The sequence below is a fragment of the Trachurus trachurus genome, assembly GCF_905171665.1.
Source record: "Trachurus trachurus genome assembly, chromosome: 6".
Classification (NCBI taxonomy): Eukaryota; Metazoa; Chordata; class Actinopteri; order Carangiformes; family Carangidae; genus Trachurus; species Trachurus trachurus.
Genome location: NC_139897.1, coordinates 30,502,607 through 30,520,157, shown reverse-complemented (window position 1 = coordinate 30,520,157; position 17,551 = coordinate 30,502,607). Strand labels below are relative to the sequence as shown.

General features: G+C 41.7%; 1 protein-coding gene and 1 pseudogene across 4 annotated transcripts in view; both read right to left on the bottom strand.

Moving 5' to 3' along the window:
• LOC310987928 overlaps positions 1-17,551 on the bottom strand; it is a 198,261-nt pseudogene that overhangs the window by 45,827 nt on the left and 134,883 nt on the right. The gene's annotated exons all lie outside the window — the stretch shown is intronic.
• Positions 404-15,028, bottom strand: LOC310987627 (GRAM domain-containing protein 4-like). Of its 3 annotated transcripts, XM_083973965.1 has the most exons (4): positions 14,800-15,028; positions 8,592-8,868; positions 644-781; positions 404-518 (listed from the first exon to the last, which is right to left on the bottom strand). In XM_083973965.1, the coding sequence occupies exons 2-3, from the start codon at positions 8,793-8,795 to the stop codon at positions 743-745; spliced, it is 243 nt and encodes an 80-aa protein (XP_083830091.1). In that variant the 5' UTR covers positions 8,796-8,868; positions 14,800-15,028; the 3' UTR covers positions 404-518; positions 644-742. The 3 variants fall into 3 exon arrangements, with proteins under 3 accessions (XP_083830091.1, XP_083830090.1, XP_083830092.1); XM_083973964.1 differs by lacking the exons at positions 404-518; positions 644-781 and adding an exon at positions 5,698-5,791; XM_083973966.1 differs by lacking the exons at positions 404-518; positions 644-781 and adding an exon at positions 6,616-6,690.

The window sequence follows — 17,551 nt, the reverse complement described above, 5'->3', positions numbered from 1 at the left end:
ATAATTTAATGGCAATAATTTCATTTAAAAACAGGTAAAATTAATAATGATAATTTCATCATAATTCATAAAAGATTTAAAATGTCTTACTTTAAAATGTATAAGTTAGTAATGTGTACATGATAAAAAATGTTCTGTCTTTAAATTCTTTGCTACTATGTCACCTGACAGTTGTAACTGTGACCAGATGTAACAGTTGTTAGTTTGGAGTCAGATAATGGTGGAAGCAACACAGTCTTTTGACCATGCGCCAGACATTGTAATCTACTTACAAGTTTTCAACTAAACATTATAAAATCAAAGGGAAGTCGTCATGTCTTGTCACTCGCGTAACAAAATGGTGTATGTAATGGGAAGAACGTTCAACAGAAACTCAAAAGCTTTTAAATTTAGTTTTGTCTTACATCTGATCAGCTGAACCACGTCCTCCTTTAAAGTTAATAATCTGGACCTTTGAGTCATTGCTCTTTAAAGACAGACAGCTGGGTTCAGGAGAGTCTGGTCTCTGCTGCTGGATCCTGAAACAACAACACAACTGATAAATGTGCATGTTGGAGAAAAACTGATGAAAAATATCTTCAATCCTTTAATAAACACAACAACCGACTTTTAGAGAGAAAAGTCTGACAGGTTTAATTCTGACCTTTGACCTCTAGTCTGGTCCTGATGTCCCCCACACAGAGTGGTTTTAGAGGGAGGGGCTCCCTCCTCTCTGTCCTCACACTGATCCATGCTGCTGAGGTCACATCCACATCAGCTCACACACACTTTGTAGCTTCACCTGCAGAGGAAACACACATCATTCATGTTCACAGCAGCTCACATGTCCATCATGTCTCCAGCTGCTCCTCCACTGATTGGCTCTTCTTCTCTGCTTCATATCAGTGTCAGCTGAATGCAGTCACACAGCAGTGAGGAAGAGGAAGCTGCCATCAGCTGCTGTACTTCTACTATCAGTCCACTAGATGGCGTCATGAAGCTGCAGTGAAGTGAAGAGCAGCCCAGCAACATGATCCATGGACGACTGTTTCCATCCACTGACACACACAAGGACTGAGATCCACTGAGTTGATGTGACACAGTCTCTGTGTGGACAGCGTCCCTGTAGAAAACCACTGGATCAAACAAGCTACAGCTGATTGTTACACACACAACAACTGGGCCTCAACTCAGCTGCAGTACAAGCAGGAAGTAGCACAACAAGGAAATACTCAAGGAAAAGTACAAGTACCTGTACTGCTGATAGGCAGTAACAGTACTGATCAATAGACTGTAGTAGCTGTTGAAGCAGGAGCCTCTGTGGTGTTCACTGTCTTTTTGAACATCATATTAAAAACCCTGTGAGCCGCTCAGTCCACCACATTGAGTCCACATCAGTCCTGTAGTGTAAATCTTTTTAAAATAAACTGCAACAGCAATGTGCAACAACAACTATTAGGGTTTTTTGTAATTACGCAGGAATTCTCTAGGGATTGACAGAAGTTACGCAATATAGATTTTTAAAAGTGTGTTGCTTTTGGGGCCCCGAGTGGTTATGAGGCCCTAAGCAGGTGCTCAGTTCGCGTATGTCTTTGGCCTGGCTCTGAGTGGAGCTGCACACAAATAACCACTCTGTTCAACTACTGACCGTCGACTCTCTCTGCTTCAGCAGTTCATTTAACCTTTATTTAACTAGGCAGAATCAATTAAGAACAAGTTCTTATTTACAATGATGGCCTGACAAGAGGCATAAGCTTCTTGAGGGGAGGGGGGAGGGGGGCTGTGAGGGAGAAAAGATAGGTTAAAAGACAATAGCAAATATGCACAACTATACAAACATTCAGCAAAAACAAGACATAAAAGTTAATAACAAGGATAGTGTTGTTCTTATGTTGTCAGGACCGTCAGCAGGGGGCAGGGAACTGTGAAGTACAGACTCATGTTTCTATGTTGTACCAGACGGCTGCACACAAATAACCACTCTGTTCAACTACTGACCGTCGACCAACTCTGCTTCAGTCATGGTGGGCACGGTTCTGTCGGTCCAGACTTTACAGTTACAGCTCTGACTCAGCTACAGTAACATTATAATAACACAACAACAACACAACGAGAAGTTGAAGGGCAGAGAACTTAGGTAACGACAGGTGTTAACAAGGAAAACATTCAAAGTGTTCACCTTACCTTCACACGAGAAAATAAACTGTGACACAACCGCGCTGGTTCAAAAGTGAAAGTAAACTTTGAACAGGATGTGGGGGAGGGGAGGGTCATGATCTGAGTGGAGAGACTGGTGTTTTTACTGCTGTTTATTTCAACCACTGAACCATAAAGGTTAAATATTAAAGACATTATCGACCTTCAGTCCGCCGCTTGCTAGAAGAACATGTGTATTTCCCCTGTGCGTTGTCAGGACCGTGAGCAGGGACAACACTGATCCGCTGCAGCAGGTTAAGTGTGAAGTAGACTCATGTTTCTATGTTGTACCAGACGGCTGAATTGTATAGGCTAAGCAGCAGTAATGAGCTGCCTCATGTTTTTGGTATGATTATATTATACAAGGTCACTGCTGTTTATTGTGCCCTGTTTTAGTCTGAAAGCATGTTGTGGGAAAAATAAAATCCTTAAAGCAGAAGTAAGCGATCCGGTCGTTTTGGCTAATGCTGCGTTCCAGGCAGGCTTTTGAAACCGTAAATTACAGCTTCAAGTCACAACGTTCCAGGCAGCGCAGGAATTTCACGAGGGCCCTCGTGCCCGTCCGATTTGGCCTTGTGCCCTTGAAAAAAATATCTGCCCTAAGGCCACAGTGGCCTTGATGCCCCACCCGCATTGCCCCGGTTGATTTTGCGGTTAAATCCTTTTCCTCTTTCCTATCAACACGGCTTTGACACCTGCGTCTTTGAAGAAAAACAATGCGTATTTTGTTGACTTTCTGGCAGCAGCATCATCAGGGGTGGGTTTGATTCGAGCCTGGCATAAACCGCTCGGGCGGCTATAACAACAGTTTGACGACCAATCTATCACCGGCCAACCAGGTCACTTCATCAAACACACCCCACCCGCCGAACCAATCATGTGGCTGGAAAAGTCAAGCCACAACATGTCAACACGTGCTAGTGTTTGGGCTGCTGCAGCCGTGCACGTCAGCAGAGGGACACCGCCGGTAAAAAAAAAAAAAAAAGAGTTTTGCCTCGGAAGAAAATGTGAAGGACAACTCGGATGGCTGACCGCGAAAAGATGCTGTTTACATAAACTCACAATGGAGACACTGACAGTTGTGTCCAGCCGCGTTCACCCAACAAACTGACACGGTCACGGTGCGGTCGCTTTGCTGCTGCTGCTGCTGCTGCTGCTGCTCAGCCCAGAGCGACTGTTGTGTTCACACCGACACAAACTAAGTCCAACTGTGCCGACCTGAACACTGCCCAGACCCAGGCAAGCTACTATACTAAATTATTCATATGATACTGTTGTATAATGTTCATGTTCAGTTTTTGACATGGAAAAAAAAAAAAAAAATCACAAAACCTTCTGATAACTTAGAATCTCACTTGTGACAATAAGGGAATATTTAAGCTTGACCAAAATAGTGATTTGAGTTATATGGTGATATAAAAAAGCTGACTGATATGAAAAAAAAATATCGTGATTTTTTTCTCATATCGCCCAGTGCAATAGTGAACAAATAAGATAGGAATTTAAAAACATAGCCGCATAGGACTGGACCCTTGTGCAAAAAATGTAATGCATAGATGAATTTAAAGTTGAAATTTCTGGTTTGCTTGAGCCCGTTTTATGTATTAATTTAACAGATAGTTATTAAATTCATTAAAGACGTGGATTTAAAATCATTGTTTTATTTTATGGCCTTGCTGCCCTGGCTTTTGGCCTTTGTGCCCTCAAAAAATTGATAACACGAAAGGCCAAGTGGCCCTGCCCCTAAAATGACGAAATTCCAGGCCTGGTTCCAGGCAACCCTCAACTCACGTTTCTCCGACCTGTTTTACTGGTGAAAGTCACTATAACGGCCACTCGTAACTTCCAACCCGTGAACTCGTACCAGATCGAACTGGTACGACTTCACAGGTCGGAAAAACAGGAGTTACGAGTTTCCTTGAACGCACCATAACAGTCCTCGTCCCTACGTCACCACATTCACGGCGTTCCTTGGCTGCACACACAGCCCTTCATGCTGTTCTCTCTCCTCATTGGATAAAAACTTTAGGATACGATAAATGTTTTCTCTTCGGCTCAGAGCAGAGCAGAGTGACTGACAGACCCGTGTTTCAGTCCAAACACTCTATGTAAGTGATTGCTGTTGGAAGATATAACTATTAAAGCAGATATCAGTGGAATGTTTTTGTTAATATAAGTCCTAAATAGTCCTATTTTCCGTCAGCAATCACTTACATGAAGTATTTCAGCCTAAACACGAGTCTCTCCGTCACTCTGCTCTGCTGTAACCCGAGGAGAAAATTTTCCTTGTGGGATACAAGTGTTATCCAATGAGGAGAGAGAACGGCATGAAGGGCTGTGTGTGCAGCCAAGGGATGCGCGTGAATGTGGTGACGTAGCACGAGGACCAATTGATGCCTGACAAGGGCGGGGGCTGCTAACTCATGGTGCGTTCAAAGAAACTCGTACTTTGTGTTTTTCCTTCCTGTGAAGTCATACCAGTTCGATCTGGTACGAGTTCACGGGTCGGAAGTTACGAGTGGCCGTTATAGGGAACTTTCACAGACAACAGGATGGTAAAAACACGAGCTACGGGTTACCTGGAACGCTACCAAGTCGTAGTTGTGACTTGAAGCTGTAACTTACGGTTTCAAAAGCCTGCCTTGAACGCAGCATTAGCCGAAACGGCCGTGAAGCTGATATCTGCTTTAAAGACTTATATTAACACAAATATATCACTTACTTCTGCTTTAATTGCATTAAAAAAAAGTTCCTATAAAACCATCTCAGGGGAAAACATGAAGAAGAGAAGAGTGGAGGGACTGCAGGTGTTCACACACCTTTATCTTAAAATCACCTGTAAAAGCCTCTGTCAGGGGGAGAGAACAAAATCATTAACTTTGTATTAATGACAAGAGGTGGTGTGATATGTTCATACAGCCTATGTGGGAATGACAAAATAAAGAGGTAGATTAACCTTTTCCTTTTATCAATGTAAAGACCAAATGTGCTTGAGATGCAGTTTTCAGATCAGATAAATCCTACCAGCACATTTATTTTGTGACGTCCTCCTCTAGCTTTACCTCCTACCAGCAAACTAGCAACCAGCCACACATCGTCAGATTATTAGAAATACTGATACTTTTGGTTGCTTGCAAAAATGAAAACAACAACTTCTTCACAGCTGCTTGTAGATATTTTTATTCACTGCAATTGTATGATTATTTAGGATGTTATATCAGTTATATTAGCTGGATTTCATTACGCCCATAAATGACAGTATGTGTGTAGCTGACGACAGCATCAGTAGCTACAGAAGCTGGCAGAGGTCACGTCAGGACTCAGACAGGAAGTGAAGCAGCGTGTGAAGTGTGAAACATGATCCAGTGGTTTAATGGAGCCTGATCCAGCCTGACAGATCCTCCTGCCAGCAGCTCAGCCACTGGTTTGGGAAGTAGGTGACGATGTGTTAAAGGGACAGTTCAACATTTAGGCAAATTCCCCTTCTCCTATCACCAGTAAGTTCATTACCTTTAATTATCTGTGCATGTTGTTTTGAGATCGGCGGGGCAGAGACGTGAGCTGCTCAGTGACACACTCCAACAACTCCGCAACCCTCTGGTGGACAAGATGGGACCTGCACATTCACCACACTATGAGATAATCATGTATAATTATGTAACATTACGACACATGAAGCAAATACTCTGAACTACTTGTACTTTTGAAATCCCTCCGCCCAGCAGCCGTGTCTGAATGTAGTTCCGGCTGCATTTGCCTCTAAAACAACTCTGTCTCGTACCTGCTGTCACCTGCTACAGTCAGACTTGCCAAATAAAAAACATGGTCTTCAACATGAGTTCATGTTTATTTCATATTTTATTGTGTCAGCTTGAAACCATACAACCATGAAGTGTAGTCGAACAGGAATGTGCACGGCCAATCAAATCCCAAACAATCCATGAACCAATCAATGATCACTAATAAACGAAAATGAAGTCATGAGTGTTAATTGGCTCCAGTTTCCAAGAAACAGCAGTTAGGTAATAATTATAGAAATATGTAATAAAAACAATCTCAGTCTCAACGTCAAATATATAAATCTACAAACGTCATGAATTCAGCGTCATGGTAACAGAAAAATCATCAGCTGGTAGGATTAGTAGCTGATGGTTTTTGTGCTGCTCTACATCAGCAGGAAATGTCCATTACATATAAAACTGATTCAAATTGTTTTATTTGATTCAGTGAAACCACAAAGAAAAATAAATCACATGTAATTCATTATATTCAGCGTCTCTACAACATTATGTTTGTTTCCAGTTGTGTTTCTTGTTGTGTCTGTTTACCTGTGACCAGCTCACAAACAGCCTGTAAAGTTGAACATGAACAGTGAATTTGTTTAAAATGTGTTTTTCTCCTCGGTGACGCTGGCGGCTCAGAGACTTTTAGCTTGGTGATATTAGGCCTCGTCCTTCATCAGCAGCTGAGGAAAAGTCACCGTGGTTTTTGTCCTGTAATAATCGACGCTTCCATCTTTAAAGGAAGAGGAAGAAGTTTACAAGAATCATTGAGAAGAGTTTAAAACATCAACTGATTTAATCCATGAATGTGAAAACGTGAGTGAGAGACAGAGACAGACATGTAGAGACTGAACTGTCTGTTCAACAGTGAGAAGGTTTCTGTGACAGGAGGAGACTCTGATTCACTCAACACAGAGACACTGAGGAACCAGAACTGTAGAGTCCAAACCCAGGATACAGAGGTTGAGTGAAGGTGGTGTTGAAGGTGTAGAGGTGGATCAGTGAGTCAGAGGAGACTCTGTAGAAGGACAGAGAGCCAGCAGGACAGTCCACATACACTGCTACTCTGTTAGAGACAGAGGAGGAGGAGGAGGAGGAGGAGGAGGAGGAGGAGGAGGAGGAGGAGGAGGAGATGTCTGTCCTTTTCCCATTGTGACAGACGTAGTAACGACCATAAGAGCAGCTCAGACTCCAGGACTGATCGTTCCTTCCAAACACACGGTCCAAACTGACTCCTTTCCTGCTGATTCCTCTGTAACTCACTGATATATGAACGTCTCCTCTCCACTCAACCTCCCAGTAGCAGCGACCAGTCAGGCCACATTCGAATATTAATTTTCACATTCGTTGACAGCCCTAATATTATATATGGAGATCATAATAATGATGAGAAAAGAAAATGCATTACCCAAATTTGTGGCCTAGAGCAGGATTCAAACCCAGACTGACAACAAGTTTGGTTTACTGGGGGAGCCGCCCTATCACATGAGCTATTACTACTAACTAACTAACTACTAACTAACCCGTTTTAGAGCGTAAATGTTGTAGATATTGTTGCTGTAACAAAAAATAAAAATAAAAACACAGACAAAAAGGCACTGGGCAAAGGGGCAGAAGAAGAACCCCCCCCCTCTGCAGCAATTCACAGTCCTCCATTGTCTCCAAAACATTTGCCTGGCTGCAGCCATTTCCGATTCTTTGTGAATAGGTCTTACTGAGTTAGGAGTCCTCACGAGGACTTTTAAGCTCTCCCAGACTTAGGAGCTACTTTTAGGCCTAAAATACTTTGTGAATTACTCTTATTTTAAAAAACTAGGAGTCCTAAATTTAAGACTGACACGCCCACTTTTTTTAGGAGTTGCTCCTAAATCCGGCCCTTAGGAGCTACTTTTAAGCCTCAGATTCTTTGTGAGTACGGCCCCAGATATTTTTCTCATGACACAATTCAATCGGATCACGAAATAAAATTTTGACTTCTGTTCACTGACATGGAGACTTTTTCCGAATTGAGGTCCCATGGCGAGTTTCTCTTCTGCTTCGGCTCTCTATAACCATGAAGTAGGGATGTCACAATTACTTGTTTTCACAATTAATCGCGGTATTAATCGCCACAATTAATTGATCGCAAAGATTCCTAAATACCGTCAAAAGATCATGTATGAACCGTGTTGGCAGATGTGCGCCAAAGTAAAGGTAAATGCACAGATACTGGTCCATTTACCTAACGTAGCATTGAATTTAGATGCTAGAGTGTCATTTGTAATTTAAAAAAAAAGATTAAAATTAACTTAAACATTTGGTATCGATGACACTTCCACTGGTGGATTAATAATTGGTCATATTTTAATAGATATTTAAAATATTTTATAATTAGTAATGTACATTTTAACTATATTTGAATTTACACATTAATAGTATTGTGAAATTAATCAATGCATAATAATCGTGATAAATGTAATACCGTGATTATTTCTCTGACAATAATCGTACCAAGAAAATCTGTAATCGTGACATCCCTACCGTGAAGGATTTTTTTTGTCATATCGTCTCATGTGTGTGTGTGTGTGTGTGTGTGTGTGTGTGTGTGTGTGTGTGTGTGTGTGTGTGTGTGTGTGTGTGTGTGTGTGTCCTCACCTGGGCGTCGCTCTGCTGCTCTCCATCGTCCCTCAGCTCCTCCGACGGCTCTCTGATGGACATGCGATGTTTCACCGTGGCCGCCGCCGCCGCCGCCCCCTCGTCGGCGCCCTCGGTGTCCGACGTGTTGGGCGACTCGGCCAGATCCAGGAACTCGTCCCGCCTCTGGCCCCGGAACCGGATCTTGTCCAGACGCTTCAGCATCGTAGTGGTGGTGGGCGTCGCCGAGAGACCGGGCTCTACCGGGACATGGCCGCCGACCAATCAGCTGCAGAGACTGAGCAGAGGGGGCGGAGCCACGGGAAGCACTGATCAATGAAGGAGCCACAAATATTATATCACTAAATAATCAATTAAGATCTGCAGCTTTATTCAAACGTAACTTTATTCTACGTGAACAAAAAAGAATCAGCTCCACTAAAAACATGTTCAGAAACTGTTCAATCAATCAATCAATCAATCAAGCAATCAAGCAATCAAGCAATCTAATCTGAAATGAATCAGCTCAAACAGATACAAGTGTCCAAGATTCAAATGAATCTAGATGTTGAGACTAAACAGCTGCAGAGGATTCCTGCAGCTGCAACATGTTTTAACCTCTGAACGTTTCCAGGGCTTTTATTTTGAAACTCACTGAACTTTATTGTGAGTTCTAGTGGAGGAATGGTTCACAGAAAGGTCAGATAATTGATCACCATTATTTGCAAATTAATTAATTAAATACAATATTATTAAATACTGGACTTATTCGCTGCTTTATCAAATGAAACAACAGATATTTTCCTGAAACCCTCAAAGGCCTCACAGCAAAAAAGAACAAAACAGCTCCAATAAAAACACGACGGCTCCAACAGAGAAGAAACTGTTCAATCAATCAATCAATCAATCAATCAATCAATCAATCAATCAATCAATCAATCAATCAATCAATCAATCTAATCAGAAATTAATCAGCTCAAACAGATACGAGTGTCATAGATTGAAAGAATCCAGATGTTGAGACTAAACAGCAGCAGAGGATTCCTGCAGCTGTCTGAAGGAGTCTCCAAGGCTTTTATTTTGAAACTCACTGAACTTTATATTGTGAGTTCTAGTGGAGGATTGATGCACAGAAAGGTCGGATAATTGATCACAAGTATTTGCAAATTAATTAATTAAATACAATATTATTAAATACTGAACATATTTGCTGCTTCATCAAATGAAACTTTATTCTACATGAACAAAAAAAACAACAATGGCGGATATTTTTCAGAAACCCTCTGAAGGCCTTTAATCGAACTGAACCTGAACTAACCATGAGTCCAACCTGAGATAATTGAGCAGTTTAACATGGAGGGTTTTGTTTGTTCTGGAGTCGACCAGGTGTCGTCTCTGTTTGTTCAGGGAGGAAAAACACATTTCATCTGAGTGACGTCTAAACCTGGACTAAAGCTGGATCTTTCTTTGTATTAAAAAACTAACTTGTCTTTGTCTGATGTGATTATAAACTGTGTTTTAGGGTTATTAAGGTTATTAATAAGTGTCACTTTTCAATATTTTAGGGAAAACTATTAATAAAGAAACAGATTTATCCAGATTAATTAACAAATAATGAGTTGCACCAGATGACAATGATACAGCTTTTGTTTTTCCTTGTTATTTATCGTTATTTAGTCATTTAATTGATGAGTCAGGATCAATATGCTGGAATCTGCCTCCATGATGTGTGTTACATTTGTGTAAAATCCTGACTAAGAGTTAAAAATAAAAAATCAGCACAATACGTGATATAATTGTCTGGATTAACAAACTTTTACATTTCACTGTACATGTGGAAAGTGGCGGCGTGGTGGTGCAGTGGATCAGTGGATACTGTGCTGTCACCTCGCAGGTTTGATCTCCGCCTTCCTCCTCCCACAGTCCAAACACTTTATGTTGACTAAATATATTATAGGTGTGAACGTGTGTGTGTGTGTGTGTGTGTGTGTGTGTGTGTGTGTGTGTGTGTGTGTGTGTGTGTGTGTGTGTGTGTGTGTGTGTGTGTGTGTGTGTGTGTGTGTGTGTGTGTGTGTGTGAGGTTGTTTGTTTCTGTGTGTGTGTGTCTCCATCACTGATACAGAAAGTCTTACAATCAAATCTGGAGCTGCACAATGACTGAAGTCATAATAAATCAAAGTGCAATATGTGAATCACACTCGTCAGCATCATTAATGTTGTGTTGCTATGGAGACGCCCTGGACAACAAACCATCAAGGGTCAAAGTTTGTTCAGGTCCAAGACTCAACAAACATCATCATCATCATCATCATCATCATCATTCCTGAGTGGGAATTAAACTCAAAGTCCAGAGGATTGGACCTCTGACCGACTCTCAGATGTCACCGGTCGTTTCCACGGTCGTCAGCGGCGACAGCGTGACAGCTGAAGGTGTGTTCAGGTGTTCAGACAGAGCGTCGGTCACCGAGTCGTCGGACTGGTCCGACCGCTTCACATGGAAACTGACTCTGTATCTAATCGTTAACACGGTCTGTCTGGAAAACAACCACACAACAACAACAAGACTGTGACTGTGTAGTTATCTGGTTCTGCAAATATGCAAGAAGAAGGGGAAAAAAATCATAATTCAGTTATATATCATAATAATGATATTTATAGATGCCTTTAAAAACAGCCAGGGTCACTTTACAAGTCAGAGCTTGAGTGAATTCCACTTCTTATCTTAACCCTCAATCTCAAAAATGCGCGCTCCAGTTTAAAGGCTGAATCGCCTCAATACTGAGATTCTCCGACCGACACCCTTGGGACCAAGGGCTACCCAGAATGCAGTATTTTCTTAGTAATATAGATATAAATATCACGAAAACCATTGTATTATCTTAGTTTAGGCCCATTTTATGGATGATTTACCTCATTGTTGCATAACATTTAGCCTTATCTTTTATGTTACAATCTTTTGTCAGTAGCCGGCTGGTGCGGACGCCATGTTGCTGTGGTTTAGTTACAAAATGGTCATTTTTCTCAGTGGTAATGTAGTTGTTAAGTTGTTTAATCAAGATACAGCCTATGACAGGGCTGATGTCCTCTCCCGTAGCTGCAGAGTTATCTAGAGATAGTTACAGCTGGTGTTTACCTTTCAATAAGCCGTGGTATGCAGTAGGGCTGTCAGAACGAACTTCGCTATTCGAATAATTCGAATGTTAGTCAAAATGAGAACATTCTAAGGTGGAAACTGACGTTCGAACGTTTTTAACGAGGCAAATTAACGTAGTGCGTCGCGACGTAGTACACATGTTGATAAAACAAAATGCAGTTGTTGTTGTGCACAAGGTAAAGCTACAGCTTCAAATATACAAGCAGAGTTTTTTTTAATTGCCCGTTCATTCGGCCGCCACGGTGCGCGTATGTGTCCCAACACTACACACACCTTTTTTTTTTTTAATTGATAGATCCGCGGACCACTTGTGTGCTGATCACGGATCAGCTGTGATCTGTTGCACCACTACTCTGTGCCCTCACCCCGCAGCCCCCGCGAGAAGGGGGGGGCGCCGCCCCCGCCTGTGAAGCCGTGTTTCCACCGAATCAACGATCCTTTTTCTTTTTTTTTTACCGCAACATATGGTTCAGGTCAAGATAACTTATGTATTTGTCCATAGCTCTCTGTTTAACACTTCAAGAGACTTTTGGTTAAGTAACCATGGATAGCTCCTATGCAGGGTTGTTCTGCTGTGTCGTTGTCGCCACCGTCATTGCTCCCCGCCCCTATAATGAGCTTAAAAAAAAAAAATACATAAAAAATTTGAATATTATTCGAATATTTAACATAAGATGGGTTAGAAATTCGAACCTGATTTGGGGGGAAGATTGACAGCCCTAGTATGCAGTGACTTTCAGCTGAATATGTCCGTGGTTTATGGTATTTATACAGATTATTTGTTTGAATATCAATTTATAACTAACTCAACTAACTAACAAAAAACTAATACCCAAAGTAATAACTGACAGATAGTCCACAGTCTGAATATGTATCTGCATTAAAGGGGTGTCCCATTAATAAGTCACAAAATAGCCCTTAACACTTGGTTTTGAGGGTTAAGATAGGAAATCAATATAAGACGTATAGGAGCAGATATTGTGGACATAATATAATTATTAAACATTAATAAATTATTCATTTATTTTATATATCGCTTTTCAGGGACCCAAATAATAACAACATTAAAGCTGTTAAATGGTATTTTTAGGAGCAGACTGAACTCCAGTCGTTCAGCAGGTACAGACAAAGATCTGTCTATGTTTTATTAAAGTTAGTGAGTGAATAATTTACAGTCTCATATTATTCAAATAATATTATTATTATATTATTCATAATGAAAAATTAAATAATCACCTCAGTACGTCTGATTTATATCTAATCAATACTTGAAGTGTATGAGCTGATGATGATGATGATGTTCTATACGTGTATCTATATGTGTCTATTCTTGTTGTATTATTGTTATGAGTGTGACGACAGACTGGTCCGACCGCCTCTAATGGTTATTGTTATTCTTTACCTGCACAGGTGAGACAGGTGACTGTTACCATGACTACCAGGTGACAGGTGGCAGGTGGCAGACTGACTGAGTGACTGAGTGAGTATAAAGTCATCAGCACCTGCACCTGGAGAGTCCTGACGTCACCATGATGAGGTCGGTGTCGGACCGACATTAAGACATAAGAGGAATTCTCTACCGACCAAAATAAAACTAACCCGAGACATCAGAACTTTTAATACAAAGGTTAAAATCTGGCTGAAACAAAATCAGAATTGTATGCATTTTTAACGTGTCATGACTTGGTATGATTTTAGAAGTATTGTAGGCTACAATTTATAAATAATGTTGTTATGTAACTTTGATGTCTTTCTTCTTACCTTCATTTTTTTTTCTACTAAAAGCCTAACTAGGGACGGGAGTTGGAAACTAGCTTTAGCTATAATCTCTGTATGCAGAACATCAGTCACATTGACTTGTTTGTAATGAGAGGAAGTGTCACTATGTTAAGCTGCATTGTCCCTATCAAATAAACTGAATTAAATTAAATTAAAGCAGAAGTAAGCGATCCGGTCGTTTTGGCTAACTTCTTGTCAGCCGATGGAGTTAGCAGCCCCCGCCCTCGTCATGGATCTATTGGTCCTCGTCCCCACGTCACCACATTCACGCGCATCCCTTGGCTGCACACACAGAGAGGAACGCCCCTTCATGCCGTTCTCTCTCCTCATTGGATAAAGGTTGTAGGATACAAGGAAGTATACAAGACGTTTTCTCCTCGGCTTACAGCAGAGCAGAGTGACCGACAGACCCGCGTGTTTCGGACCAAACACTCTATGTAAGTGATTGCTGTCGGAAGATATAACTATTTAAAGGGACAACGAGGAGTTTTGGAAAAGCGAAGTGTTTTCCCACTACATTTATGAGCCTTCGCACCGTGAAATTCTTTGACCGGCGCAAGACAGACTCATGTTTTCATTCACCAAGAATTAAAGTCAGAGGTTGGAAGACGATCACATACCGTCGTAATTCCGACCATAAACGGTGATTCGGCGGCGTTATTCTCATGACTCGCCACAAAACCGAAAGTAAAGAAACGCTGGTCAGCTCGATCAGCATTTCCGCCACCACTAATAATAACAAAATAACGATAGAGACAAAACGATATATTATTTATCGAGAATGGGCCCAATAACAAGTGTAGGTAGCGTAGATTCATCCACATTAACGTGAGACTTTTTTATAACCAAATAGAAACTCCTTGTTGTCCCTTTAAGACTCATATTAACACAAATATTCTGCTTACTTCTGCTTTAAATTAAATTAAACCTGTCAATCACCTGGAGGACTGTGGACAGGTGGAGCTACAGGGCTGCTGCCCGGGATAATAATAATAATAATAATAATAATAATAATAATAATAATAATAATAAATGTAGCCACGTCATCATGGAGCTAATTAATAAACAACAACACTTCCTTCAGTGTGCTGCAGCTGATCTCAGGCCTGTAGAGCCGCTGCCACCTGGACCGGTCACCTGCCGGTTACCTGCGGAGCTCGTGGGGGGGTCGAACCGGGACCTGTCTGGCCCGGTTGGACCCGGGTGGACCCCCCCTCCTCCCCCCTAGAGGAGGCCGAGGTCCCGAGGGAAGGAAGCGAGGAAGCGAGGGGACAGAGTAGGTGTGTCTCGTCTCACCGTGAACCGACGCCGCCGCCGGACCAAACTTTGCTGCTTCCCGTCTCTCTCTCTCCGAGCCGAACCCGCTCCAAACCGGTTCAAATCCGCTCCGAACCGGTCCGGGTTCCTCCCAGACCCGCTCCGCTGCGACCTCCCGCCTCCTCCCCGGTGATTAGTCCGGGTTTTCGGGGCCGTTTCTGGGGCGAAACAACAGAGAGAGACCGTGTTTCACTACCTGACACCACACACACACAATAATCACCCGCGGTGGGCGGGGACAGCGACGCACGGCACGTAGCCCCGAACGAGGATGTGACGCAATGACGTCGCATTCTCATGCTGCGTTCGAGACGACTCGGAATTCAGAAAGTCCCGGTTGAAAACTCCGATTTCCGACTTCAAAGCGTTCAAAGAGACGCACCACGCCAGAATAACAAAAAAAGACGTTAAAGTAGGCTACATGAAATAAAAATAAATAATTATAATAATAAAAGAATAAATAACCAAAAACATTTACTACCTACACCGAGACAAACTTTCAAATTCATATTCAAATTGCTTCACGCAGCTTAGGTGCCTCACCTGTAAACACCTGCAGTCCCTCCTCTCCACTCTTTTTCGTGTTTTCCCCGTGGATGGTTTAATGGGATTTTTTTTTTTAATGCAATGAAAATGATTTGATTTTGCCCACAACATGCTTTCAGACAAAAGCAGGGCACAAAAAACAGCAGTGACCTTGCATATCCTCGCAGCTCATACTGCTACTTAGTGGGTTAGGGTTAGGGTACTCTACTCTACTGTATACAATGCAGCTGTCTGGTACAACGTAGAAAAATGAGTCTGTACTTCCAGTGCTTTAAGTGGGCCGGTACTCACCGGTACGGAGTACCGGCACTTCTAGATTTTAACCCCCGGCGTACCGGGACTTTTTACGGCGTACCGGGAGTCTGGACGTACTCTGTCCTGTTCTCATTCTCTCTGACCGATTTGTGATAGATATGCCTCTTTCACCCTGAGCGCCACGGTTCTGTTGCCCTGCTCTGTTCTCCACTGCTCCTCTGTCTCTCACTGAGGGGCGGGGCTGCCGCGCTGTGCGCTCTCTCATCCATGACTCTCTCACATGCACGTACGGAGCGCACGCCGCTGCCTCGTCATAGTATAACTCCATGTGTCCAGACGAGATGTGAATGTGGAGCGACTAAAACCTTCGTGAGTTACAGTGTAAAGCCATTTACATGACTTTCCAGTGGTAGCCTACCAATAAGTAGCCTTCCACTTACTGTATTCAACATGCTTAAATGTGAGTCATATTTCCCAAAATGCTTAACACGACCCGTTAACAAGAGCAGAGTAAAATGAAAGCTCTTACTGAGAAACACTGTGAAACTGTTGCTGTCAGCTTGTTAGAACAATGACAGCTGTCTGTGGAGGCTGTTTATTTGGCCACAAATCACAAAAACTTCTTGATTTTAGTGAAAATTTTAATTTGGCAATAATTTAGGACAGCAATTAGGGAAGGATAGAGACACTTTATGAAGTGGGTAAACTTAAAATAACAAATACTGATTCATTTGTCGTCATACATTATTCACAGATGGATTTTAACAAGAAAATACTTTTTAAAAATCTTTCTGGAAAGTTCAATTGAACGTTTTTCTTTTTTTAATCAACATCATATTTGAATGTAAAGTAGCCTGTCACTTAATGATGTGCTGGTATCGACCGCCCACCGCCTAATTTACCAGCCAACAGCTGAAAAGGGGAGTACCGGCACTTATTTTTTCCCACTTAAAGCACTGTGTACTTCACAGTTCTTCTGTGTAATATTTTAAAGTGGGAGAAATAAACAGCAGTAAAAACACCAGTCTCTCCACTCAGATCACGTGACCCCCTCCCCTCCCCCCACGTCCTGTTTAAAGTTTACTTTCACTTTTGAGCCAGCGTTTTTCGTCGCAGTTCTTTTTCACCTGTTAAGGTAAGGTAAAAGTTAAAATGTTTGATCGCTGATCAATATGGGCTGTACCGGCCTATCACTAATTAATTCAGACTGTTAGATGGCGTTTTCTCGATAACTTCCAGTGTTTTAAAATTCTTCTGTGAATGCGTGCAGTATGTGAATGTAGTGCCCTGCCCTACAAAGCATAAAGGCAGTATAAGTGAGTTATTATCATTTTCATGACATTCAAGGCATCCTTTGTTATGTGACAAAATATCTTATCTCAAATGTTTGTAGTTTTGGAGAAAAATTGTAGTCGTTTTTACAGTAACTGCAAAAAGCCCTAGTGAAACAAAGCAAGAAGGCAGTAACTACCATTACTCTGTCAGTTACTGTACTTTTGCTTTGTTTTACTTAACATAAAAACAACCGTGTTGCCGCAGAGTGAAGTTACTGTTTCCATGTTCCCATACCCCGGTTTCCTCTTCTGAATATAAAAATAAATATATTTATGATTTCCAATATTTCCTCATTATCATTACTCAAAGTTATTTAGTTCTGCCCTGTTGAATTGGAGTTAGCCTAACTTGCCTATATTGCTTCAAAGTGAAGTTGACAGTGCTTTAAAGTTAATGTGATTTGTTGTAGATACAGGCGATACATTAGATAAACATAAACACACCCAGATACACATTAATCTAATATTCACACATAAGAATGTGGTACTATTCAAAATAAATTGTCCTAATTTGGGCCTTGATACAGCTTAGGAATGTGAGACACTTTAAGCAGCAATTTCAGCACCAGAATTTCCGGGTGGAAAATATTGGCCTA